This window comes from Manis javanica, chromosome 4 (genome assembly GCF_040802235.1).
Source record: "Manis javanica isolate MJ-LG chromosome 4, MJ_LKY, whole genome shotgun sequence".
NCBI lineage: Eukaryota > Metazoa > Chordata > Mammalia > Pholidota > Manidae > Manis > Manis javanica.
In genome coordinates this window covers 159,460,689-159,488,322 of record NC_133159.1, presented here as the reverse complement: position 1 = coordinate 159,488,322, position 27,634 = coordinate 159,460,689, and the positions used below count along the sequence as shown (strand labels likewise).

General features: G+C 35.2%; 2 protein-coding genes across 4 annotated transcripts in view; one reads left to right on the top strand and one right to left on the bottom strand.

Annotated features, from left to right (window-relative positions):
- Positions 1 to 395: 395 nt before the first annotated feature.
- ZPBP2 (zona pellucida binding protein 2) lies at positions 396 to 8,104 on the bottom strand. The gene is given in 7 exon segments (XM_073235561.1): positions 396 to 2,410; positions 4,228 to 4,310; positions 5,735 to 5,759; positions 5,762 to 5,898; positions 6,569 to 6,694; positions 7,646 to 7,711; positions 8,012 to 8,104. Coding segments are annotated over 5 exon segments (444 nt in total). The 5' UTR covers positions 6,648 to 6,694; positions 7,646 to 7,711; positions 8,012 to 8,104; the 3' UTR covers positions 396 to 2,290.
- Positions 8,105 to 11,549: 3,445 nt separating this feature from the next.
- Positions 11,550 to 27,634, top strand: part of IKZF3 (IKAROS family zinc finger 3) — a 72,836-nt gene continuing 56,751 nt past the window's right edge. Inside the window, exon 1 of one of the 3 annotated variants that reach the window (XM_017648595.3) lies at positions 11,550 to 11,767. In XM_017648595.3, coding sequence (XP_017504084.2) covers positions 11,761 to 11,767 — 7 coding nt within the window. In that variant the 5' untranslated portion in view covers positions 11,550 to 11,760. The remainder of the gene's footprint in view (positions 11,768 to 27,634) is intronic. The other 2 variants (XM_073235560.1, XM_017648596.3) reach the window with 2 other exon arrangements.

Below are 27,634 nucleotides of genomic sequence, written 5' to 3'. Positions count from 1 at the left end.
AATACCAGAAAATGCATACCTGGAATTTGATATTAAAACTGCATGATCATTACCAAAAAAATTAAGTATTTAGGCAAAACATAAGAAAATATGTACAATATCTCTATGAAGAAAACTATAAAACTGATTAAATAAATCAAAGAAGATCTAAAGAAATAAATACTTCATGTCCCTGGATAGGAAGACCTAATATTAAGATGTCAGTTTTCCCAAACTTGACCTACAGATTCAATGCAATTCCAACCAAACTCCCAGCAAGTTATTTTGTGGGTAGCAACAAACTGATTTTAAAGTTTGGGTGGAAAGGCAAACGATCCAAGTAACTAACACAATACTGAAGAAGAACAAAGTCAGAAGACTGATACTAACCAAATTTAAGACTTATTATCCAGAATAGTATTGATGAAAGAACAGACAAATTGATAAATGGAACAGAATAGAGAACCCAGGCATAGATCCACACAAATGTAGTCACCCGATCTTTGACAAAAGAGCAAAGGCAATTCAATGGACGAAAAACAGTCTTTTCAATAAACAGTGCTGTAACTGGACATCCACATGAAAAAAAATCTAGACACACAACTTACACTTTTCACAAAAAATTAATTCATCTTAGACCTAAATGTAAAACACAAAACTATATAACTTCTAGAATGTTAGAGGAGAAATCATAGATGACTTTGGGTTTGGTGATGGTTTTTAGGTATGATGCTAAAAACACAATGAATGAAAGAAAAAATTGGTAAGTTGGACTTTACTAAAATGAAAAACTTCTGCTCAGGGAAAGGCACTGTTGCAAGAAGAGACAAGCCACAGAATGGGAGAAAAATATTTGTAAAATACATATCTGATAACATATCTCAAATATACAGAAAACTTTTAGAACTGAACAATAACAATAAACAATCCAATTAAAAAATGGACAAAGATCTGAACAGATACCCCACCAAAGAAGATATACAGTTGACAACTATTTGGAAAGACCCTCAGCATCAGATGTCATTAAATAATTCCAAAGACAACAATGAAATATCACTACATACCTCTTAGAATAGCCAAAATCCAAAAAAACTGAAAATACCAAAAGTTGGTGAGGATAAGCAGCAAGAACATTCATTGCTGGTGGGAATGAAAGATATTAAACCAATTTAGGGGACAGTTTGGCAGTTTTTTATAAAATTAAACAATCTTACCATATAATCCAGTGATCACACTCTTAGGTATTTACACAATTGAGTTGAAAACTTATGTCCATACAAAAGCCTGCACACAAATGTCTACAGTAGCTTTATTCATAATCACCAAAAACTCAAGAAGTCCTTCATGCATCCATAAAATGGAATATTATTCAGCAATTAAAGTGATCAGTCACAAAAAGACATGGAGGAACCTGAAATGCATATTGCTAAGCAAAAAATGTCAGTCTGAAAGTGTAATACTGTATAATCCCAAGTATATGACATTTTGGCAAAGACAAAACTATAGAGATAGTAACAAAGTAGGTGGTTGATAAAGGGTCTGAAGAGAGGAGAAGAGATGAACAGGTGAAGCATGGGAGGCTTTTAATTTCTGTATGAAATTAAGAGTGAACACATGTCATGCATTTGTCAAAACCACAGAACTGTACAAGACGAAGAATGAGCCTTAATGTAAACTATGAACTATAGTTAATAAGTATCAGTATTGTTCATTACCTATAACAAATGTATCACACTAATACAAGATGTTAAAAATGGGAAGGGGTAAAGGCATGGCTGAAGTGGGTATATGGAACTCTGTATAACATTTCCTCAATTATTCTGTAAGTCTGAAACTGTTCTAAAAAAAGTTTTGATTATTTTAAAAATAAATAAAAAGTAAAAGGACCAAAAGAAGTAACTTACTTTGTTTTAACTACAAAGGTTATATATATGCCTCTATATCATATGAGTGATTTCAAACAAATTAATATATATTTGTTAGTATAACATTTTTATTGTATTATGCTTTGCTACTCTTCTTGACTTGAATATAATCTTAGGTACAGAGCAACAAATTCAGTTTGTAAACAACAAAACATGTTTCATTGAAAATCATCCGCTAAACTTCCCTTTGTATACTGAAGACATTAAATGCCTTCTGAGAAACGCCATGTCAGTTATCTTTTTAAAGTTTCTAAAGTGTGTTTTCCAATGTTTTGGTCTTACTGATCTTACTGAATGGAACCATCTATGATGCTCTGGAATGTGAACAAATCATCTTATGTCCCCCAACTCCACAGGCAAGTAACAATGTTTTTTACACCTTGTCTTCATAGTATGATTTTTGTTTGAAGTTTATGGGCAAGATTTAGCTCCACAGATATGGATGGAATTGCAGGTCCCACAAGTAACATCAAAATCAGGACTAAAAGTTCCAGGACTACAAACCACTGCAGAGGAAAACACAAAGAATAGAGTGTTAAAATTTCAGTAAGGGGTATTTTATACCAGTAATATAAATCTGTCTTCAATATTACACCATTTCTATACCTATGTTATACTGAGTGAAGTTCGGCCAATTAAGTTGTGGAAGATTTTAAGTTTCAAACATTGCAATTTGATGATTTTAAAGGTTAGGAGAAAGAATCCTATTCTTCCCTTTGGTATCGGCATTCTACAGTATCTTTTGCAATGCCCGGTTATGAGTTACTATTTCTAGTTCCTGTTTCCAATTCTCTGTTTCCTAAGTAGGGCCATTGTTTTCCTTCACAGTATAGTAGCTTAAGTCAGAACACTACAGAAATGTGTTGAAATACAAAAGAATACATGGAAGAATTAATATACATGAAGATAATTATATTTAGAAATGTGCACTTTGAATTTTTACTTGCCTAATTATATTAACTAAATATAATTTTTGTAAGGGAATCACTATAAAGATTCAATTATTCTAAGTGTATTACTCGTCTATTCTTATGACTATATAACTTAAATATTTAGATATTTATATTTTGTAATTACCACAACAGCTAGCACAATTACTGTGTAGACCTTCATTTTTTCCAAAGCCTGGATGACAGCCATCCATTCATACTACTTGAAAACTGTGGTCCACAAAATGCATAGCTGGTAGGGCTCTATTAAAGTAATGGTTGAAAATATATGCTTGGCTCCGAAAAAATTCTTATATCCGACCTCTTGCCCAAGATTTAAAAATACCAGAGATGTACGATGATTAAACTGTGAACCAAATTTCTCCTCCTGTATCAGAGGCAATATAGTACAACAGTGCCATACTTTACACAACAGATGAACTCCTGAAAAGTTGTGTTAATAGTAAAATTAGTGTAGCCTTGAATTTACCAGTTATTCTCAATTCATATGTACAATGGTAAAGAAAAATTAAATTGAGGATTAAAAATACTTGTTTTGAATTACTTGCAGCATGTCTATTCCTTATATAGATAACTGGGAATTCATTATTTCTAATTCCAAAAAGCCAAGCAAAATGGAAACTCAAACTTTTCTCTAATCAGCATTACAAACTAATAATGCAAATTTTATTTTTTGAGCATAGAGTTTAATAATAATATTAACTGAGTGCTTCCCGTAAGTCAGGCATAACATTAATAGTATGGGGTCAGGAACTAGACCAGGAGAGTGATGGGATTTTTTTAGACTATGCCCTTAGCCTTTGAGGATGGCAGAGGAGAGAGCAATTATTATTACAATATACATTATGATTTCACTCTATCTGGGGGCTAACGGAGGTAACTACAAGGCTTTAAAATGAATATAAATTTGGTTTGGTTCCTCCCCTGTATTAGGTTCTCTTTTATATTTCAAACTACTTGTTTAACCTAGCATGACATGATTATGAGGCTGTTCTTCAAGTTGCTGCTTAGTTACCATGTGGGGTCAAAGCTCAGGGATCTATCCTTCTACTATAGAAAAAAAACATAGTATTAAACCGGTGGGTTATATAATATTACAGATGTACCACTCCAAGACAAAACATCTTGAAATAGCCAAGACTCTCAATCTCAGTCTAAAAAACTGAAACCAAAAACCAATATGCTTTATGCTTAAGCTTAAAAATATAATTTAAATCTACCTGTTTAATATGTTTTTATTATTGCTAGATATTCACAACATGGAGAAATAGATTTTTGAAGAAATTTTTGATTAAAAAATGAAGTATTTACAAAAGTTTTTAAATAGTTTTATTAATTACTCAAGTACTTTCCCCTTACATTGCAATTCTCACCTGGAGGATATTATGATTAGTGATATCTTCACAATCAACAGAATTATTGCATGTACCTTTCCACCCTGGTGCAAAAGGATTAACTGGAGAAGAAAACAACGATATCTTCACAAGAGGATTCTAAAAATTCCAAACATTACAAAAAAGCTTCAAATGCTGAGTTCAGTATGCATGTATACATGTGTTTAATTTATTTAATCCTAAATAAAGCAAGGTGTGCAATTTGAATAATTTATACATTATGATTTCACTCCATCTGGGGGCTAACGGAGGCAACTACAAGGCTTTAAAATGAATAGAAATAAATTTGATTTGGTTCCTCCCCTTTATTAAGTTCTCAAAACTCCAATTTAAAATTCTGTAAGAAGTTGTAAGTTACATATTAGCTGCGTAAAGGGCATACTTATAAAAATGATACTGAGTTTTAAAAGATAAGCAGCAATATATCCTAGTTGAAAGTAAATTATTAATGTGTTAATTTTTAAAAGCATCACCAAGCGCAGACCAACAATATACTTTAATGCTTAACAAATATTTAAGAACTACTATTTGTAAGATAGCTTACATTAATATGGTGATTAATTTTGTTATCTATCGTGGTTCAAGATTAAGCTATTAAACTCATAACATTAAATGCTAAAAAAAATTTTTTGCCTTGAAAGGTTATAAATAGGCCTGATGTATGAGGCCATGTTTTGGAATTTTAACAAAATGGCATTTATATGATGGTTCTACGACATGGCATGACAAATCAGAGATTAAATTATCTAGGATTTTCCTCAGCAGTCTAAAAAGCAGGTCATTATATCTTCCTATACAAGACTTTGTGGTAAAATGTACAGTCATCCGATATGAATAATCAGGTTCCTGAGAGGCTTAAAAAGAGATGAGAATAAAAACATTTGTGCCTAACATTAATTTCCTCTACCAAACAATTTTCAAATAACATGGAATATTACATCCCATCAGTCTTGCAAATCAGCATAGAAACTTATCTAATGTTTTATCAGTGTGTCCTCACAAAAATATACAAATAACATTAATGAGAAAAGGTTATTTTCATCTGATATACAATCTACCCAGTACAAAAGAAGAAATGGCTTCTGTGGACTGGTTATATAGATAAGTTACCAATATCGAGAAAAAAATAAGATTGAAGGGGAGCCTAGTCTTGTTTTGCTAAAAGTGCCATTGCTGCCAATACAGTCCAGTGAAAAGATCATTTAATTTGCTTTTACAGAATTGAACATGATTTAAAAATACCTGGCAAAATTGTGATAAAGTAGATTGTGCTTGCAAACCTTCACAGTGGGAAGTGGAAGGCCGGAAGAGGATTATTTAGGACACTATCTTGATGTTGATGTAAGAGTTTGGTCAAATATACCCCAGATACTCTGTAAGTCATGATGATTATATGTAACAGACTCATTTTCACTAAATGAAGAAACCATATGCTTAATTTTTACCCAAACTAAATGTATAAATTGAAATATGCCTATATTCTTACCAAAGATCATAAAGTCATATCTCTTGCTTTACCACTTTCTCCTTCTTGGGTTTCTTCTTTGACAGTCTTCTAAGGAAGAGTACATGAGTAACTTCCAGACAAAGGCTCCAGAAAATCTTTTACCATCAGCTTTCCTGTTTCAGTTATATGTATTCTATTATTTCCTAAACAGAAATAGTAAATTACTTGGTTATTTTAACATATAACAATTCAAACATTATTTAAGTAAACTTGGGGTCACAAATAAATACAACAATTAAAAAATTAATGGACTATTCTAACTTCAAGAATTGAACAAAAATCTTAATTTTATCATATTACACTATGGAAAACCACATGAGATAAGTACACTTTAAAGTATATTTTGGTTTTCTTTGAATCATTTCTTGGCATCTAATTTTTATTGGCTTATGGCAGTAATTCAGTAAATGAGATTACAATGCCCTGTAGTACTATACAATTTCTTCACATAGACAGAAATTTAATAATGCTCATATTCCAAAACACTCTTCTAATGTCACCAAAAATTACATACTAGATACTTCAACTCCTATTAGAGGTGCTACAAGGATACATTTCAAGTTTTATTAAAACTTTTGAACTAATATGACTCTGGGAAATAGGGTGCAAAAATTACTGCTTCTGTTTTTGCATAAGGAGAGAATAAGGCACAGACCAAGATATAACATGATTTGTCTATTACAGAGCAAGTGAAATTGCAGTTAAATTTCAATTTGTTCTTGCCAAAATTTGTTCTTGTTTTTTTTTAGACAGTGCTTTTCTAAAAGAAGTTCATGTCATTAAAAAATAAGATATTAAAATCATATAACTTACCTGTTAATGGTCTTTTATTAGGCCCAATCCATAAGTAGGTGGGGTCCACTGTTTCCTTTATAGAGCGTTTAAAATCCATACAGACAAGGATTGGACTATTGTGATGTAATTTTACATATATTTTCACTGTGACAAAATAATATATACCTACATTATATAGCAAAATTAAAAAACATACACTTCCTATCATTTTGTCCTAAAGATTCTCTGACTAGTCATTTTTGAATTTTACTATTTAAAAAACCAGCATCTCATTATAACATTGAGAATGCGGGTCCTTTTTGCTTCTCATAGTAAGTTTTTAAAACTCAAGATTTCTAGAGAGTCATTTTTTCTTTTTCCTGTGGCATTATGGTTGTTTTAAAAGACATGTATGATACACTTGGTTCATTTTAATAAACAGATTTAGAAGTCACTTGTATCATAATTTTTGAAGGGTTAAAAATTAGAAATGGATTTGAACTGCTTTCAAAACTATTTAATAGATGATTATTGTTATCCCTCAGGGAAACTTGATATTTAACTATAAATGTCCTCCGTTCGGGACAGTTATTAAGCCGTGTGGGGCATACTAGGAAGATTTTCTGCAATTACGTATTCTGTTTCGGGTCTGGTGGAAGCAGCAGTATTGTGCTTGGAACTAGTGCCGTCCCCCAAGATTTTAATTTTAAAGCGTACTGAATGCCAGGCTCTGAACATACAAAGGAGACAGCGTTCTACAAAGTGGTAGTGGCGGGGAGGAGACGGGGTTCCAAACATGAAGATTCCCAAGAGGACAAATGCTATGAATTTTGCTAGGTAACCCAAATGTTATTTCAAGTTAACCGTGTGGCTAAATTTCCTTGGAGAGTGTTGGGAAAGTTTCATCACATTGATGAAGGACATCTGAACTGAGCCTTAAAGGATGTGCAGGCACCGTGATACAACTAAAAGGGTGAAACAATGCAATCTTCGGGAAGTGCCGAGCACTCTAGACGTGCAATAAACGTTCTCTCTCCGTCCGCGGGATGAACCTTAGCACATCCACGGCACTCCCGGCTCTTCGGAGAGATTCTGCAGGTGAAGAGGCCGTATTACCTGGTTGTCCTGACCGGCCATAAATGAAGCCTTCCTTAGGGGGTTCGGAAAATCGCTGCCAGCCAACTGCGGAGGAAAAGACAGCACTGACTTTTTCGGTAGTGGAGGAGGCGGGGCTCAGAGAGGGGCAGGGCGGGGCGAAGCGGAGGGGGCAGGGCGGGGTAGCCGGAGAGGCCTGGAGGTTAGGCGGGAGAAGCCCTAACTCCTGAGAGGTACCAGAGCCCCGCGGAGAATAGGACCCGAGTTCGCATCACGGCTCAGGGGCTAGCGTCGCGGGGCGGGCTTCTTCCAACCTCAACTCCGGCCCAACGCCTGCCCATCTCTCCTCCACAGAGCAGGGCAACGCGCCGGGGTCAGCGCCCCTACCGTCCGTCGCCTCCACGGGAGCGGATGCACTGCCGAGCGCGTGCTGGCCTCGAGGCCTCGCGCGTGGGGGGCGGGGCGTGCGGACGCTGGGCCCGTGCGCCGTAGGCTAGCGCCCCGCCCCCTCGCGCGCACACGGCCGCTGTCGTACGGAGGCTTCGTGCCTCGTCTTGACGCCCTCTTCCCGCGCGCTCGGGGACGCTGGACTCCCAGTAGCCCAGGCCTCGTGTTTGGTGACTTCTTCAGAGGCTGAAGAGCTGGTGGAGAGGAGCACTGTGGGTCCCATGCAGAGCCATAGGGTAGGGTGAGCAGGGGATGGGTTTACATGAGGACCTGAGAGAGGCACAAATTTGTGAGAATTTCCTCTGAGGAAGCAGAGAGCCCCGCGCGGGAATCTCCTAAGCTTTTCTCTTGGACTCTGAAGCAGGGTGCGCAATCGTTTTCAAACTCTTACACCCAATTTTTACTTCATTGCATTCTTCTAGCCACAACACGAAGAACCTGAAGAACCACTAGTGTGCCATCCTAGCGTCTCCACTCTCTTCCCACTCTAGAGGAACATGAAATCTTCATTTTCAACATCACTTACCAGAGGATGTTGAGAGACCCCCACCCCCCACCCCAAGAGCAAATTCATGTAGGGTTATGAAGGAACCTCGCTTTAAGCAATGGGTCCGCTTGAAACGCAAGATCCCCTGTGGGGACAGAGGTTAAATCAAGATCACAGAGCTCCAGAAGAGACCATGCCCCAGTCTTTCATGGTTCCTGCTTGGCTACTAGGCTGGTGGCCTGAAAGGCCCTGTGTGTTCTTAGCAGTGGGACGTCCTCAGTCGTGGTTTTGAGTAGGCTGGTGGGTAAAGAGCCAAGGTTCAGACAGGGTGCAGAATGATTATTTTGGGCGAGATCAAGAGTTTTCAGTTTTATTTCCTTTGAGCCGAGTCAGTACTTGGACTATCTCAGATGGTCCAGGAGCAACCTTTGTCAGTGATTTCATTTTTAGTCATTGTTAATTTACCTACATAGCTTAAGCCATGAAATGTGATTCAGTGAGTCAGATCCACCCATGGCAGTTACTGTGTCTAGATTCATGGTTTAGTCTCAACTGTTCCCTTCTTAAGGTGACAATTTAAGCATTATCTTCAATTCCCTAGAAGGTTGTTATTCCGGTTTTAGTCAAAGTATATTATAAATCCACAGTGTGTTATTAGCTTCCCAGTTCTTTTAAGTAATTGATCCTTGTAACTCCTGTGTGACACACTTTGAATACTGTGAGAAGAGACTTAACCAAATGAGTAGTAGTTTTGTTCAAAGTACCCATCCCCTCTTTTAAAATAGGCTTTGAATTTTAGGAGTTTCAGATTTACAGAAAAATTGTGAAGATAGAGTTTTCATGCATTCCCACCTAGTTTTTCCCACTATTGACATCTTACATTAGTATGATACATTTCTCACAATTAATGAACTAATATTGATACATTACTATTAGAGTCCATACTTTATTCAGATTTCCTTAGTTTTTATCTACTGTCTTTATTCTGCTCCAGGATCCCATCCGGTTATCCCACATTACATGTAATCATCATCTCTCCTTGGGTTCTTCTTATTTATGAGCGTTTCTCAGGCATTTCTTCTTTTTGATGACTTTGATAGTTAATGACAGGTTTGATGTCATTTGATACCTTAATTTGACACCATAATTTGATACCTTAAGTGATCGGGTATTTTACAGAATGTCTCTATTGGAATTTTTCTGAAGTTTTTCTCATTAGATTAGGGTTATAGATTTTTGGGTGGAAGACTACAGAGATGCCATTCTTACCACTTTATATCAAGGGTACTTAGTATCCATTCACATGTTTTGTCACTGTTGATGTTACCTTGGCCACCTAAATGAGGTGGTTTCTGTATTATAAAGTTATCCCCTGTCCCCTGTCATATTGTACTCTTTGGAAGGAAGTCACTATGTGAAGACCATACTTAAGGAGTGAGGATTTATGCTCTACCTTCTTAAGTAGCTACATAAATTATTTTATCCATCTGCTTTTTATCTATACCTTTAGATATCACTCTCTGGAGTCTGAAATACTCTATTCTGAACTAATTATTTACAGAGTAGTAACACGTTACATTGTTAAGTATAACGAACATTGTAACAGAAGATAATAAAAGCTTTTTATAACTTTTTAATAACCAAATAACTACTCATCCTTACACCATCCCTGCGAAATTTTACAGTTCCTCTTCTGCTACTTTTGATGCGCTATTTTTACTGTTAGAAACTCACAAACAACAAATTTCCCCTTTCAGTACTAAAATTAGACCTAGTGTTTAGAGTATTTCTCTGAAATTGGTATTATCCTGTAGAACTCCATCCCATACAAGCTACGATCTATGATGCTATGATCCTAGAGCCAATGCAAGTTATTCACTCATTTTAAAAAATCACATGTGTATGTATACATATATATGTATATCCTACACTAAGCCATATTTAAAATAAACTAAAATTTATAAAATAACAACATACATACTTTAACTCATAAGGGGGTTTCTTCTGATTATGGTTTGCTGCCTGCACAAACTCCCAACCTTAAGTCTCAAATATACAATATAATTTTCTAACAAGGGTGGAAGTGGCCTTTTTGAGGATCATTCCACATGTTGTCCAAATCAACAAACAGGGTATCTTTGTAAGGATTCACCTGAGCAATGTCCCTTAGACCTCAGTGTGAAGAGAAGTTTTGCTTTTGAAAAATTATGTGGTCACATCTCCTTCCCTTTTCCTATGGTCAAGTGTGTGCTTTACCTCTATAAAGTGGGAAGGCTGTTGGGAAAGGATTTGACCGGTAATCTCTGTGTACTGACATCTTTGAATTAATTTTGCTCTCTTATTATCCTCCCACCCACCTCTTTGCTCACCTTTCTTCACGTACTTTTCCAATACATTTATATGTATTGTAAGCTGTCTTATCATATATGGAAGAAAGGGTAGTAGTAGAAAATTTAACACACACAAATAGGGTGAATTGTATTTTGTAAGTGAGGGCAACTAAACCAAGTAGTTCCCAGAAGGGAACACAAAAGTGAGAGGACTTTTTGCTCCCCAAAAATGAAAAAGTTGAGTTGATGAAAGTACCCAAACCCTTTTGTACTGTCTTAGAATTTTCTGAAACTTGGACCAATAAGTTTTATCATATGAAATCAAAAACTGAAAACATAATACTTCCAATGAAGCGAGTCCTCATTGATGGTATTTATGGCTGTCATCGCCTAAGTTCCAGCTCTTGGTCGATTTAAGACAAACCTCCTTGAACTAAAACGTGCAAGAAAGCAATCCAGATACCTCCTCCCGCCTTGTGATATTATTCTCCTATCCATTATCCTTATAAAGTAGGCATTTTGAGACAATTTACTGATGCTCCATTTTGATCCTATGGGGGTTCTCGAGTTTGACATTCAAACGGGTACTGGAGATGTAGAACCTCGGGTGCTCAACAGCCAGCGTCCTTTAAAGCCGCCGCCAGCCAGCGCCGCTGTAACCCCGTGCACCGGCCGGTCGCCAGCTCCTGCCCCTTTCAATCTGCGCCGACGCAGCGACCAGCCGGATCCCGGGGACTCCCCGCACCGGGAATCTCCCGCCAGCTGCGCGCTGCGTCCCGGCGACGGCAGGAGCACGTGGAGCGGCCGGGTAGCCAGAGCGGCAGCTCCTGCCCAGCCCAGCCCAGCCCAGCCTAGCCCAGCCCGGCGGCGAGATGGAAGGTGAGCCTCCAATCCGCTTCTTTTCTAAGGGGTCTTTGAAAAGCTCGACTGGCACACGCAGCAGAGAGAGTTCCTTCTGAATCTCGGTTTTGCTTCTGTTTATTTCTTTAGTCAAAAGTAAATATGAGGCATTTCAGAGGGCAAAGCGTATCTGTTCTCATACATCTCTCAGTTGTCCCCCACACCCCCAACTTTGGAAAGTGATAACTTCTCCGAAATCTTATTTCTTAGGGGTTGTCAGACATGTGGGGTCAACTCTTAAGTCTGGAGAGAAAGAGTACTTATGGGGCGTCCCTAAAATGGCAGCAAACCTGGGTTGGATTAACTAATCCCTTTGAATGTCTTTTTTTGTCCTTAGCCTCAGTGTCCATTGGAATTAGGCTAATCTGAGTGTCTTGTTTAGAGGAAAGGTGACTGTTTTTTTCCTGCTAAGACTAAATGCTGTCATATGGAAAAGGTAAATTTTTAAGTGGTTGACACTTGTGGTTCCCTTGGAACTCGATCTTCTAATGATCCTTCTTTACCAAAAGCAAAAATCAGACTCACATTAAGAGTTTCATTTGAATTAATGTGGGAAGACGTAAAACTCCTCACCTCTCAAAAATTTTTCAGGATATACTTCCTTGGGCTAACTAAAAAAATTTTCAATAGTCTTCAAAAATGTTCATAAAACCTTGAAAATGGCAGATGCATTTCAAATTGGGAAAGATGGTGATATTTAGAAAATAAGAATTTGTAAGAAATGTATTCATTCTACTATTAAATGAGATATTGACACCTAGTTAAAATATGAATTTGATAAATATTACGAATAGCATGGATATTTTCTCTATAGTAACGAAAGAATCTCTTATTGCCAATGAACTTTAATCTTTGACAACTCCAGGTCTAGAGTATATGAAATTATTAAAATTTTATTAAATACTTTGGAACACAAGATAAATATGGTAAAGTATTTTTTCTCACAGTATAATTGATTGCAGCCTTGTGGTCCTAAATCCTTAATTTGTACATGGGTATACTTACAATTTTTTTAACTTTCTTGGCCCATATAAGACTTTTTTTTCCAAGTAGAATGCCAAATGATAAATCAGTGAACAGTATGTTTTTAATATATAGGAACTTTTAAATGGCCATTATTGAATAATGCTTCAGGTGTTTTCTCTTATGAAAAACTCTTTATGCTTTTGAATTGTTTAATTATTAAGGCTTAAAAAATAACTTATAAAACTGATATTTTAAATTCGAATATTTTTAAACTGGTTTATGAAGTGTAATTTTTAACATGTAAAGGTTTCACTGGCCAAGAATAGGAAAATAATTAGGTTGATGTACACTATGAAAAAATAATTTTAAAAACTCTCATGCTTTAATTATTACAAGTGAATTGCTAAATTTGTTTTTGTGAAATTATAAATTAATACTCCAACACTATTTTTTCCTTGTTTTAACCATTTCACTTCTCAAGAATAACATACAGAATAGTGTAAATACATGGAAACTGGAGTGTTTCTCTGCAAGTGTTAATACTACCAAATTCATTTATTGCGAAATAAAGAAATCATTAACAAAACGAGGTGTATTAATACCCTAACAGAGACTTTTAGATAAGCCTGGATGAAGACTCTCTGAATAAAAAAGGAATGAAAACTTACACAGAATTTTAATTCAGAATGTACAGACTATGAATGGAAAGTGGTAGAATACAGAATATAGATCAGTAATAAGTTGTGAGTTTAAATTACTAAATCTTAAGTTCATAGAGGTAGGTGGTGTATAGTTTAATGTTTAATGCAGAAACTTCAATGCTTAAATAAATTTTAAAAAGGTTAATGGTGTGAATTTGGCTATTCTAATATCAGATCCTTAAAGACAGAGTGATGTAGTAAAATACCTAGTTCATTATAGCCACCCAAGATTGACTAACCTGGCTCATGTGTTTGATATTTAAAATAAAGTATTTTTACATTCAATATTTTTGTCTCAACCTAGAATGGAGATTTGACCTGCAGTATATACCTTTCATTCCTTGACAACATAAGAAAGTAAAATACTTTATGGAATGCCTTGTTTTTTGTCTAGTTTGATGGTCAAATTAATACTCTAATGGTTTATTGTGAAGTGTAACTGTGTAGTCATTCTGTCAGCATATAAAATCTTTTTTATTCATCTTTTCATTCATCAACAGACATCTCTTGAGACTTACTATATGTGAAGATGGCAGATCAAATAAGCTTTTGAAACAGAAATCTTGCCATGTAAAAGTGAAAAATTAACACATATAGTAAATCAAAGGCTGTAATTTCTTTTCTTACAATCTGTGATCCTAAATAATTTCTATCCAGAGACTCTTTATGTTCCTAAATTTTGTTATTTGTGCTGTAATAAACATCCCTTCTATCTGGTATGAGAAATGAGGTGGTTCTCAAATATGAACTTCACAGGTATTGGCATGTTTCTTATTTAATATAAAACCTTTTTATTTAAACATTGTTGGATAGAGATCTAAGTCTATTGATTACACAGCCCCCTGCTTTATAAACTAAGTGCACAAGAGAGAACTTTACCTTGGTGACCCTGACTCACTATTCTGACCATTAGGTAATCTGTTGTTCTATAGCTTGTTCTCACTAGGTGTTTGAACTGTGCAGAGCTGAATGCCCCTACACTAAGTATTCCCAGGTTATTGTGCAATTCTTGTTTCCTCCTTAATGTCATCTTCTTCTCACCACATGGCTTTTGCGGAAGCTGTTTTTCATTTCTAGGTCCCATTCTAAGCTCTGGATGGTGAGATTTACAGACATACAGCCTCCAAACAGTGGAGTTTATTAGCCCTCCGTTATAAGCATGTGAAGATGAAAGGTAAAGTTAAAAGGAACAAAAGCCACAGAAAGGCAACAGGGTTCTGGTGGAACATAATTTTAGAAAATTCCTGTTTGTGCTACCTATAATCCAATATTCTATTTCACACTTCCATGTCTTTGCTAAAGTTCTCATCCCATTCTTTACCTGGTTGTGCCTGTTCATCTTTCAAGGCTGTGCTCAGACATCACCACCATGAAGGCTCTGCAGATAAGCTTCTGATGAACTTTCCTGGTGCCTTTGGTGATCACCCTACCTAGGATTTTACCTCCCTTCACCTAGGCTAAGGGCCTCTCCTTTCTGTGCATTCTTCTGCTGACTATTGAAATTATTTATTGATTTAAGTGGTAATTCCCCCACTGGTCTTTAATCTTCTTGGGTGCAGAAACTATGTCTTATTTTTATATGTTCAGTGCCAGGAACAGTTCCTGGTTCACAGAAGACTAGAGAGTTTCTTGCATCCAATTAAGAAAATAGTGCTGAAAAGTAATTTTCATTATGTTTATTATGATGCCTTTTATTTTATTAATTTTTATGAGTAGGAGGTTTGTACTAGCAATTCTTAGGTTTGGTAGAAGAGTTTGGAATATTGGCTAAATCCAACACAATGAATACTACATATTTTTATAATCCAGTATTGGCTGTCCTCTGGGCAAAATAATATAATGCTTTTTGACTTTTGGATTTGTTTAAAATTTTTGCTGTATTCTTTATTTCAGTGAAATACTGCAATTTCCACAATAAGCCGTTTCTTTACAGCAAGTGTTTTGAATCTTAAAGCTGAGAATAACATATCTCATTTAATTTGAGTTCTCTATCACAGCACGGTCAATTCATTTGCAAAGTGATGTCTGTTTGAGAGACTATTAACTTGTCAGAATATTGGGCACATCAAAGCAATTTCCTGTAATCGTAGCCATATAGACTCTGGAAAAAAAATCATGCTCACCAACCTATGAACATTTTTATACATGTGGAGTTACATCATAGCTGATGTATAATATCTCCAGTCTGAAAACTGGAAGTAACTAATTTTTTTTCATTTTTATTTGTTTTGGTATCATTAATATACACTTACATGAACAACATTATGGTTACTAGATTCTCCCTATTATCAAGTCCCCATCACATATCCCATTACAGTCACTGTCCATCAGTGTAGTAAGATGCTATAGAATCACCACTTATCTTCTCTGTGCTATACTGCCTTCCCCATGCCTCCCCCCTTACATTATGTGTGCTAATCATAATGCCCCTTTTTCCCCTTATCCCTCCCTTCCCACCCACCCTCCCCAGTCCCTTTCCCTTTGGTAACTATTAGTCCATTCTTGGGTTCTGTGAGTCTGCTGCTGTTTTGTTCCTTCAGTTTTTGCTTTGTTCTTATACCCACACATGAGTGAAATCATTTGATATTTGTCTTTCTCTGCCTGGCTTATTTCACTGAGCCTAATACCCTCTAACTCCATTCATGTTGTTGCAAATGGTAGGATTTGTTTTCTTCTTATGGCTGAATAATATTCCATTGTGTATATGTACCACATCTTCTTTATGCATTCATCTACTGGTGGACACTTAGGTTGCTTCCATTTCTTGGCTATTGTAAATAGTGCTGTGGTAAATATAGGGGTGCATATGTCTTTTTGAAACTGGGCTCCTGCATTCTTAGGGTAAATTCTTAGGAGTGGAATTCCTGGGTCAAATGGTATTTCTATTTTAAGTTTTTTGAGGAACCTCCATACTGCTTTCCACAAAGGTTGAACGAATTTACATTGAAGTAACTAATTTTTATAAATTTAGGATCTACTCATTTTTGCTATCATCTGTTTTTATCTAGGTATTAAGAAATCACTTGCTAATACTCATTAATAGTTGATTGCATACAGTGTGGACAGTACCACAAATGTGCATCAGAGGCTTACTTGATTTAAATTTCATTTGACTTGCATGTGTATCACTTACCAAATTTTAATGCATTGAAGATTATCAATGTATAAATTTATACTCTGACCTCAAAATAAAACTTTTTTGAACTCTTTAAAAATACTAAAATTTTGTAAATATAACTTAAGTAAGACTGTGGTTCTGTGCTTTTTTTTCCTGTGCATATTTACTCATGTAAAATTACTTAAATGAGAATATAACTCTACTATTCCCTATATTTAATTAAGGCTTAGGCCAAGGTGCTTGCAACATGTTTTTGTCACAGTATAATAATCAGCTGCTCAATAACAAGAACATGTAGCATGGGACATTATGATTATATATTATATTATGGCTCAAATTTGAATCAGTAGGGCTGAGAGACCAGAGTACACAAACAAGTATACAGCTTCTAAGTTAGTCAAGCTAACAACATCCATTGCACATCTTTAAAAAAGGAATTTAGAGTTTCTCAGAGGCTCCACAGTTATCTATTGCAAGCATCAGTGACCTAATGTCACCCAAACCTAGTAAATTTTTACAGGTAATCTAATTTGTGGATGGAGGCACATTCTATATAATAGGACAAATAGTGATTAAACAAGTTCATATTAAGAATATAGTGCTTATAGAATATAGTGCTTTTACAGTTACTGTTCCATATAGTGATACTTGATGATTGTATGATGACCCCTTTGAGGTGTTCTACAGTCAGTCTCACAGTTCAGCAAGAATAAGGATGAGACAAAAAACAAGACAAATTTTGTTTTTGTCAACAAAGCACCCTTTTATACCAAAATCTTATGTGAGACAGATGCAAGAGTGATGTTCCAGCTGGGGAGGTGAGAGGGACAGAGACCACTGCTAAGACTTCCTAGCTGTTGTTTTTTTGTTTCTCCTACCACAGGTTTTCCTATGGCAGCCCTTTGAAACCCTGGAGTTCCATAGAATACATTTTTGAAAACTACTAGCTCAAGCTGTTACATGTTTTTTCTACACGTAACCCTGTATTAGACTTGACTCTTTCAGTTTATTTTGAGGATTGCTGCCAGAATGATCTTCCTGAAATACCAAGTTATTCCCCAGTCAAAAACTATTTTTAAGTATTTCTTAGTTGGGCATTTAAGATAATCCACAGTGTGGTTTCAGTATACTTTGCCAGTGGTAGCCTCTGACCTCTAATTTTATTCTGGACTGTTTAGTGTGAATGTGCATTCGTTTTTTAACTCTCCATTTTTCTAATGTTGTTCAAACTCAACAAGTCCAAAAGTGCACTCACTGTCTATCCAACCCAAACCAGCTATGCCTGACTTCCCAACACTGTAAATAGCACCACAATCATGCCAATTGAAATTTTCACCCATCCATTATGGTCTATTCCAAATGCCATCTCTTTTATTAAGTTGTCCCTCATTCTAGGGTTGGAATCTCTCTCTTTTCTGAAACTTAATCACTTTTTATGTCTGTCTAATGACTGCTAGAACCTAATAGCATTTTATGTATAAACATGAAGTATTTTTGCATGGTTTTAATACAATCTAAATTGTCTAAGAATGCAGCTACTATATAAGTTAAGAGTAGATGATTCTTTGTTTAGTTCAGAGCCAAGACCCTTCTGCCATTATTGATGCAACCTGTATCTTTTTGCATTTTTAGCTCTTAATTCATGGTGATTCTACAGACGCATCTGATCACCTTGTTATTCTAGAGTAATTGTGCTGGTACTTTACGTATTGAAATACAAATTATTATCATTTATTTCACCTTTATGTTACAATTAGGGCTTTATTTTTTAAAACTTAACATACTTAGTTGACACATTATGTAATACATAATTAAATTTTCTCGTCATGAGAATTTTTAAGATATATGGGGCTCATTTGGTGGATGTTTGGTATAGATATAATCTATAAAGACTCCCTAAAAGAATCATGTGAAACCCTTGAAATTCAAACTTGTGGGAAGATACTGTTATAATTGCATTTCTAAGGCTTGGGATTATAGATATTTGAGAATTTTAAGTGTTCAAGAGATTTTTTAAAATTAAGGAATAACTTATAAATGAAGTGCAAATGTCTCATGTATACAGCTTGATTAATTTTTACCTATATATACACCTCTCAGATCAAGATATGGAATATTTGCATCACCTCAGAGGGTTCCCTTGGGCCCATTTATAATTGATATCCTCCCCTTTTCCCAAGTTAAACACTATTCAGACTTCTATCATCATAGATCACCTTTCCTGTTCTTGAATTTCATGTAATGGAAACATACAGTATGTGCTATTTGGTGTCTGGCTCCTTTGCTCAACATACTTTTGAGATCCATCCATATTGTTACATGTATTAATAGTTCATTCTCTTTTGTTGTTGAGTAGTATGAATATACCACAATTTGTTTATTCATTCTATTGATGGACATTTGATTGTTTCCAGTGTTTGTCTATATTATAAACATTCTTGTGCATGTGGACTTATATATCTATTTCTCTTGATATATATCTAGCACTAGCATTTCTGGGTCATAGGGTTGGTGTATATTTAGCTTACTGCCAAACGTTTCCAGAGTGGTTGAACCAGTATACCCTCCCACTAATAATGTCTGAGAGTTCCAATTGTACCACATTTTGTCAACACTTGCTATTGTCAGTCAGTCTTTTTAATTTTAACCTTTCTGGTGGGTGTGTAGTGGTATTTCCCTGTGGTTTTAATTTGCATTTTCCTAATGAGTAATGATGTTGAGTACTTTTTCATGTTTATTGGCCATTTTGATAACCTCTTTCCTGAAGAGCTGTAAGTCTTCTGCGCATTTTTTTTAGTTGGATTGTTTGTTTTTTTCTTATTGATTTTTTAAATTCTTTTTTTTAATTCATAATTTTTTAAATTCATTTTGTTATCATTTATCTACAATTACATGAATTCTTATTGATTTTTTAGGCATTTAAAAAAATATTCCAGAAACTTGTGCTTTGTCACATATATTGCAAATGTTTTCTCCCACTCTGTAACTTGCTTATTTTTTTAATCTATTTGAGAAATAGAATCCTTAATTTTAATGAAGAATCCTTAATTTTAATGTTTTCTTTGTGAATTAAGGGCACCTTATGCCTATTTAAGAAACCTTTGTCTACTCCAAGACAATGACAATATTCTCCAGTGTTTGCCTCTAGAAAAATGATTATTTTAACTTTCACACTTAGGTTTATTACTGACTTCAAATTAATGATTCTGTTTTTGATCTGTTATTTTCTAAAAAAACTAGTCATCTTACAGTTATAAAATAAAAATCTTACTTGGAATATGTTGGACTCAATCATTTTAGCAGACTTTTTTTAAAGTAACAATGACATAAAGTATGCATTCTTCCTCTCTCTACATTTGGAGGCATGTGACATCCTTGGTGAAATAGAAATGTATTTATTTCTCTACAACTTTAGAGTAATTGACCTTTTGAGAAAGATAACACTAGTTGAATTTGTTCTTTTAGACCTGTGCCCCACAGTTTATAATTTCCTCAATACACACTTAATCAGGGGAACACTTAACACTTTATTATTTTAAAAAAAGATAATGAAGGAAGAATTCAAATTGTAACAAGAGGTGTATTTGATCTAGTGTCCTTAGACAAGTAATCTTGATATTTCTTAACCTTTACCTTAATCCAATGTAGAACAGAAGGAAGTATTTCATGAATGAAGGGATTACTCTCATTTTAAAGTGTGCTCTCTGTTTTTCTGTCTTCCTTACCCGTCCATCATAATCAGTTGAGGTATTTGAAGTTAATTTGGTGTAAAATCTCTTTTAGTCCTGACCTTCTTCTGATACATGTAATCTATGTAGGTAAGCACTTGAAAACATTACTTAAGTTATTTGAAACAAAGGTGAAACTCAAAAAATTAATGCTTCTCTTCTTAATGTGTCACTGACATTGTGCCCTTGGACAATTAGTGACTTTATGATGTTTATCATTCTTTGTATCTTGAATTTTATCTGTAAAATGGGAGAATAATAAATACACTGCACCTGTTTATCTTCCAGAAATGCTATGAGGTAATGAAATCTAATTTGCACTACTAGGCTAGGTGCTGGATGCCACATTTTTTAGAGGACCACAGACAAACAAAACTGGGTTCAAAAGAAAGCCCTCACCGCAGTTAGAGAAATGAATGGTGCCATCTGAATAATAACTTATCCCATATATTCCCAGAAAGCTGACTAAGACCTGAAATGGACATTTCAGGATATTTGAAGTCAGTTACATTTAAGGAGGAACTTTTTTACCATTAGAGTTTTGCTGAAATAGAAAGGAATCATTTCTGTATTATCGGAAGTGTCTGAGTAGAGGCTTTACATCCCAAATAAGGGAATATTGGGGGAAATTCAAGCATCAGGTGGCAGGGGAAGGAGAGGTAAGTTAATTCAGATATCCGCTCCAATTCTAATATTCTAATTTCATTGGTTGTAGGGATCATTTTTTATTGTACAAAACTGTTCTTGTGGTGGTAAGATTCCAGATGATCATATGTGGTAGTAATAAGAGAACTGGTGAAAAAAGACCTTTTAGAAACTATAACTAACACTTCTGCACCACGTTTATAGTCCCAAGTATTAATGTTGCAATTGTGAATACATTTTTACAGTCAACTCATTTTCCAACGCTTTCAGCTAAAAAGTAAGGATGGAGTCAATATGTTGTACATTTGAAACCAATATAATATTGTATATTAACTATATTCCAATAAAAATAATTTTTAAGAAGTAAAAGGGGACATTTTACATAGGATAAACTGTATTTTTTAAAAGAGGCGTGGGTATAGGGGAGTCAGTTCACTGTTAGGAAGAACAAAAGGAACGTCAACACTCAGAGACAGCTTTCTGGCACCTGTCAGGGAACTGGCTGCTAGCAGCTGGCAAACTCAGTACAAGATTCTGAGATTTGATGTTCTGTTCTCCTTCAGCCCCTACACTTTCTACTGGGAAAACAGATCAGTGAGTGGAAATCTGGTCTCTGAAACTAAAAGAATATTGTTAGCTGGCATTCTTAACTGAATGATAATTACTTATTAGTATCAAAAAAAGTTTATAGACATTCAAGTTAAAAATATGGTTACAAATTTTGTTGTTAATGTAAATATTTGGTTTGTTGATAATTTATATTAGAGTTAAGAGGTAAAAACACTTACATGTGAACTTTGAAGAAATCTTAGTTAACTAGACTCCTGCCATTTCCAAGTTTACATTTTATTTGTAATCTACCCTCTTTCATTCTACAACACACAAAACACCATAGTCTCTTAGAAAAATCTTGGTTTCTTAACAAAACTTATAAGTAGGGAGTTTTTTTTAATGGCATCTTTGTTATTGAAAAGAATCTCAAGGAATAAAAACAAATTTGAAATTGTCTTCTCTCAGTAAGCATGTAATGAAAGCTTGTTTTTGATACTGGTAGAAAAAAAAATGACATTGCTAGTAATGCTTTGAATCTGTAGAGTGCATTGAAAGCTATAAAGGAAATTACCTCTAGCTATTCTAGTCCCAACACATTTGCCAGCTATCTCCGTAATAAAAGAGTTATACCTTTTACAAGATTTCTTATGTAAGAGATAAGGTGTCAGTGGAAAACACAAATGAATTAACCCTAAAATATGGGAACATTGGTTATTTAGTTGTGGGAATGGCAGAAGACAAGTGATATGAAAGAATATTAACTATGGTTTTCTGTTAGATTATAATTTTGGCTTTTAAATGAGATAAGAAAAATGGTTTTATCTAATAATACAAAAAAAACCCTAATGGAAACATGATGCTAAGTATATATTTCTATACGTACATATAAGGTATATTTTAAAATATTTTATCTGAATGTTTGATACCATGTGCTGTGTTTTTTTCTACCCTCTGAAAAGTCACATTAATTTTTCAATCAGTAAAATTTATAAAATGCTTTGTATGCAAGATGCTGTCTATATGTTTTATAATGTTGATTATAGCATTAATGGAAACCACAATGTTTTCCTGAAATTCCAGTTGCAGAAATTTTGGAAATATTGGTAGAAAATGGTCATTGTTAAGCTGTTTCCTGGTACAGTGTCTTTAAAATTTTGCTTGATACCTAGTTTTTACACATGGTTTGATTTAATTCTTTTTTCCTGATCCAGAATTTTAATGTTTATTTTAAATAGCTTTGAAGTGTTGTCCCAAGCAGCAGGAACATATTCTAATATCTAGAGCAGTGCTATTCATAACTTTCTGTGATGATGGAAGTGTTCTTTATCTGTGCTGTCCAATATAGTAGCCATTAAATACATGTTCTGCTGGGTACTTAAAATGTGGCTGGTGTGACTGAGAAACTAAATTTTAAATTTTAATTAAATATAAACTTAAATTGGGCAATATAGTGTTAGTATTGGATAAAAGAGTCAGCAATATTGGGCAATATAGTGTTTGTATTAGTAATAGATCTAGATCAGGGCGTGGCAACTTTTTCTGTAAAGGAACAGATAATGAATGTTGTAGGTTTGCAAGTCATATAGCCTTTGTCGCAACTACTCAGCTCTGCTGTTGGAGTATGAAAGCAACCATACACAACTAAATGAATGAGTTTGGATGTGTTCCAATAAAAGTTTATTTATGGACACTGAAATTTGAATTTCATAAAATTTTCAAGTGGGTATGAAACAGTATTCATCTGATTTTTCTCATCCATTTAAAAATGTAAAAGCTATTTTTGGTTCACAGGTCATATAAAAACAGGTGGTAAGCCATAGTTTGTAGAACTTTGATCTATGGTGTTCATCAAAATCAACAATAAAGATGTAAAAATTCATGCATTCATTCAACAAATGTTTATTGAGTGTCCATCATTAGAAGGCACTATTTTGGGAGCTGGAGGTACAGCAAAACAGCAACAAAATAATACAACATCCCCATTCTCATGGAGCTTACATTCTAGTAGGGAGGAGACAGATTTTTAAAAATGAACAAATGTATGTCAGGTAGTGACAATGAAGTTATTTTATGAAGAAAAATGAAGGTAAAAGAAAGAAAGTGACAGTGGATGATGACATTTTATATAGGGTAGTTAGGTAAAGCTTGTTTGATAAGGGGACTGAATGAAGAGAGAAAATGGGCCATGTGGCTGTCTGGGAGAACATTCCAGTCAGAGGGAACGGTAAATGCAAAGGGCCCGACGCAGGAGCTTGCTTGATTTACCTATTCAAGTAACAGGAGAAATGTAGAAATTTGACAAGATTTATATTTCAACAAAATTAACCGACTTCGGAATTTTTCCATCATTTGCACCAGATAAGCATAATATCAGTACAATAAACTATATTTCTACAAAGAGCAAGGCTTTTTTTTCTTAAGAATCTTTTGGAAAATATTTTAAAGCTGTATTGACTGCCCACACATTAAAAAGACCCGAGTAGACCCCATCAAATACAAAATTTTTGAGTTTTTTTTTTTTACTGTAATGTGTAAATAAATTGCAAAATGGTTCATTAAAAACTAAAAGATTTTTGCCACACTTTGAAATATTTAACTGGTATTTGGTCTTCAGTTGGGGAATTCCTTCACCACCTCTTCACCACTGGGCTGCAAGTTTTTATAAAGACCTTTAAGTTCAGAGGGAAAAATGTACTTCAATCTGTTTTGTCCTTGTGTTTTAAGTATTTTTTTTAACGCCTAAGAAAAGCATCCATGTAGCCTGATTACAGATGCTTTTAATGTCTAAGTTCTGATACTAAGGTAATCAGAATCTCTCTTTACTTATAGAATTTGTACTCAGTTACTTCTGTTATTTGCAACACACAAATGCTGCTTGAAAGAATATTGAGAGCTATTTAAATGTCGTTGTCAGAGAGTTTAAAAGGTTCATGGAACCAGGACCTTTTTCCTTTAGGTTACCAAATCAAAAGCCATCTTGCTCTGTACTAACTAAAAGATGTTTTCACATGAAGATTGCTCATGTGAAATCTTTGAGCTAGTTTTCTTTGTTTCTTTTTTTTTCCTGTTAAGAATCCCTATAGTATGCAGTTAGAAATTTCAGTTAATGGGGTGTGTGGAGGGGACTTGGTGAAGTGGGGAGCCTAGTAAACATAATGTTCTTCATGTAATTGTAGATTAATGATAACAACAAAAAAAAGTTTCAGTTAGCTTTTTTTTTTAACTTTTTAAAAAAAGACTATCGAACTTACAGAAAAGTTGCAATACAGTACAAAAAACTATTTTTTTTCCGGAAACTTCGAGAGTAAGTTGCTGGCATGATTCACCTTCGAATACTTCAGTGTGTGTGTTCTACATTCTCTTCCATAACCACAAAACAACCATCAAAATCAGGAAAATAACACTCATATATTACTACTATTTAATCCTCAGGCCCCATTCAGATTTCTCCAATTGTTTCTATAATGTCTTTTACTGCAGGAAGATTCTACTCAGAATCACACATTTTATTTAGTTGATGTCTTCATTCTCCTTCAGTCTGAAACAGTGCTCAGTCTTTCATGACCTTGACCCTTTGAGGATTACAGGCCAGTGATTTTGTAAACTGTCTCTCAATCAGAGTTTGTTTTCTCATGGTTAGATTCATGTTATAAATATTTGGGAGGAATATCAGAGAAATGATGCTGTGTTCTTTTTATTATCAGGTGGTAAGTAATTTTCATTTGTTCCATTATAGATGATAATCACTTTGCTCAGTTATAGTGATGTCTACCAGGTTCTCCACTATATAGTTACTTTTCTCATTTTTGTAATAATAAGTATTTGGGGGAGAAGCTCTTTGAAACTATAAAATATTCCATTCATCATCAGACTTTCAATTTATTCACTTAACATAAACTTATGAATTTATTTCTTTCAGTGGGTTATAATCCAATACTATCATTATTATTTTGATGCTCCCTTGCCCCAGATTTGGCCAGTGGAAACCCCTTCAAGATGATTTCTCTATCCTCTTAGCATATCTTCTTCATTCTGTGAATACTTCTTTGCTTTCTGGCACATCAAAATGTTCCAAATTCACCTTGTACTTTTCCTGCTCTAATCCTGGAATCAGCTGTTTCTCCAAGGAGCCTGGTCCCTTTAAGTGGAGATAATATGTAGAAGTTAATATCTGGATGTAGTCATAGTGTTGTAGTGGCACTGCTCCCAGGTGCTCTTGGTGATAGGTTTAGGGACTGTATGTATGTATAACCATATATATATATATGCATTTACACCTACATTTTCTAATCTATTTATGTATAGTAGATGCCATGCATTCATGCCAGAATCTTCATTTCCAATACAATACCACAGGTTTCCATACTTGTAACTCCCTTCTTGATAGAGAAAAACCTGGTTCTCATTATCCTTACAGTATTCATTAATTTGATCAATCCTCCTTTACATAACCAATCATCCATTTTTATTACCATTTCCTCCTCAGCACAGATGCTTTCCTTGATTCGTTTGGGTTCTCACATTCTGTACCATGGCCACTGTTGTATGTGGATCCTCTTCTCAACTGCTTGGGCTCTGATAACCCCATGCAGGCTGCCCCTAATATGTGAATGACCTCTTCATCCCACTCAAGTTCTAACACTTTGCACTGGACCACTCCCATGAATAAAAGCTCTCCTCACTACATTTGGGCTCCATGTGCCAGTGCCCAGTGTCCCCCTGTGGATGACTTGCTCACCCTATTTAGGCTCTAAAACTCCACTCCAGACTACCCCCATGCATACATGTCCTCTTCTCTATGCTCAGGCTTTGACTCCTCACACTAGGCCATCTCTTGGCTTGGATAACCTCTTAATCCCTCCTGATTCTAACACTTGAAGTCAGGCATTTCTACTGCCTGGATACCCACTTTACCCTGCTTGGGCTCTGACTTCCCATGTAGAATTCCTCCATACCTCATTCAACTTGCTCACCCAACACAGGGACACTTTTGATGCTGGCTGGTCTACAGCAGCCTGCCCCAAGCAGCCCCTATTCCTTGCATGGACATTTCTCCCATCCAGCCTGGATTTTGACACCCCATATCATGCTGCCCCTATGCTTATTTTTAAGATATGTGTGTTTACCCTGCCTTTATGCTTTGCTGCTATTATCTAATGGATCAAACGTGTTAAATTTTTAAAATTAAAGAACAATGTAACTACAATGACTATATTTTTCAAAACAAAATTGGAATATGGCCAGATTATGCTATAGAATATTTGAAACGACTACTATCCTGAATAGTTGTGGTACATGATCACCATTAAAATAAAGAACAACGGAGATTTTCAACTCTTAGTAATGGAGGAGTACCTCCTATTGACAACCTTCCAATAGTTAACAATCATAGATTCTGAACAAAATACAAAAAATATCTATTTTCACCTGAAGCATTGGAAAATGACAAAACCAACCTGTTTTTATGATTTTTTAGCCCAGGGAAAAGCCCCAGTTTTAGCCTCAGGGTAATCAAAACTTGGGTAGCTAATACACAGTTTTACTGGCTTAACGCATCCATAATAGCCACAGCAACTAGGAAGTAAGGGTGGAATCCTAGAATGGAGAAGGCAGATAGGACTTTTTTTGTGTATAATTCTCTGACTGATCCAAATTTCTAGCCAATCCTTGAACTACACACATATGAGTCACATGCTGAAAAGCCTTCTCTTTTTTTCCCCCCCAAATTGCTTTTTATTAGTATATAGCCCTGGCAACTTACATTTTGACACTCTGAGGTAAAGTATTGTGTGAACTCCATCCAGGACAGAAATGACAGAGCCACCAGGACTTACCTAAAATAACTGAACAGAGATTTATATTTCTGCAAAGTGTAAACAACTTGTTCCAGTTTTCTTGGGACAGTGAAAATTCTTTAGTCTGGATAAAACCTCAATTCCAGGCATGCTGGGACATTTGGTTACTCGAGTTGCTGCCTACCACATGGGAGACAGAATTTGAGTCTGAGTCTAGGCAAGTTAACTATATGCTTTAAAAAGTAAAATAGAGAAAAACTATGCTTTTCAAAGGAACATGATAGAATCCAAACATTCTAAAACATATCATTTATAATGTCCATGGTACAATCCAAACTTAT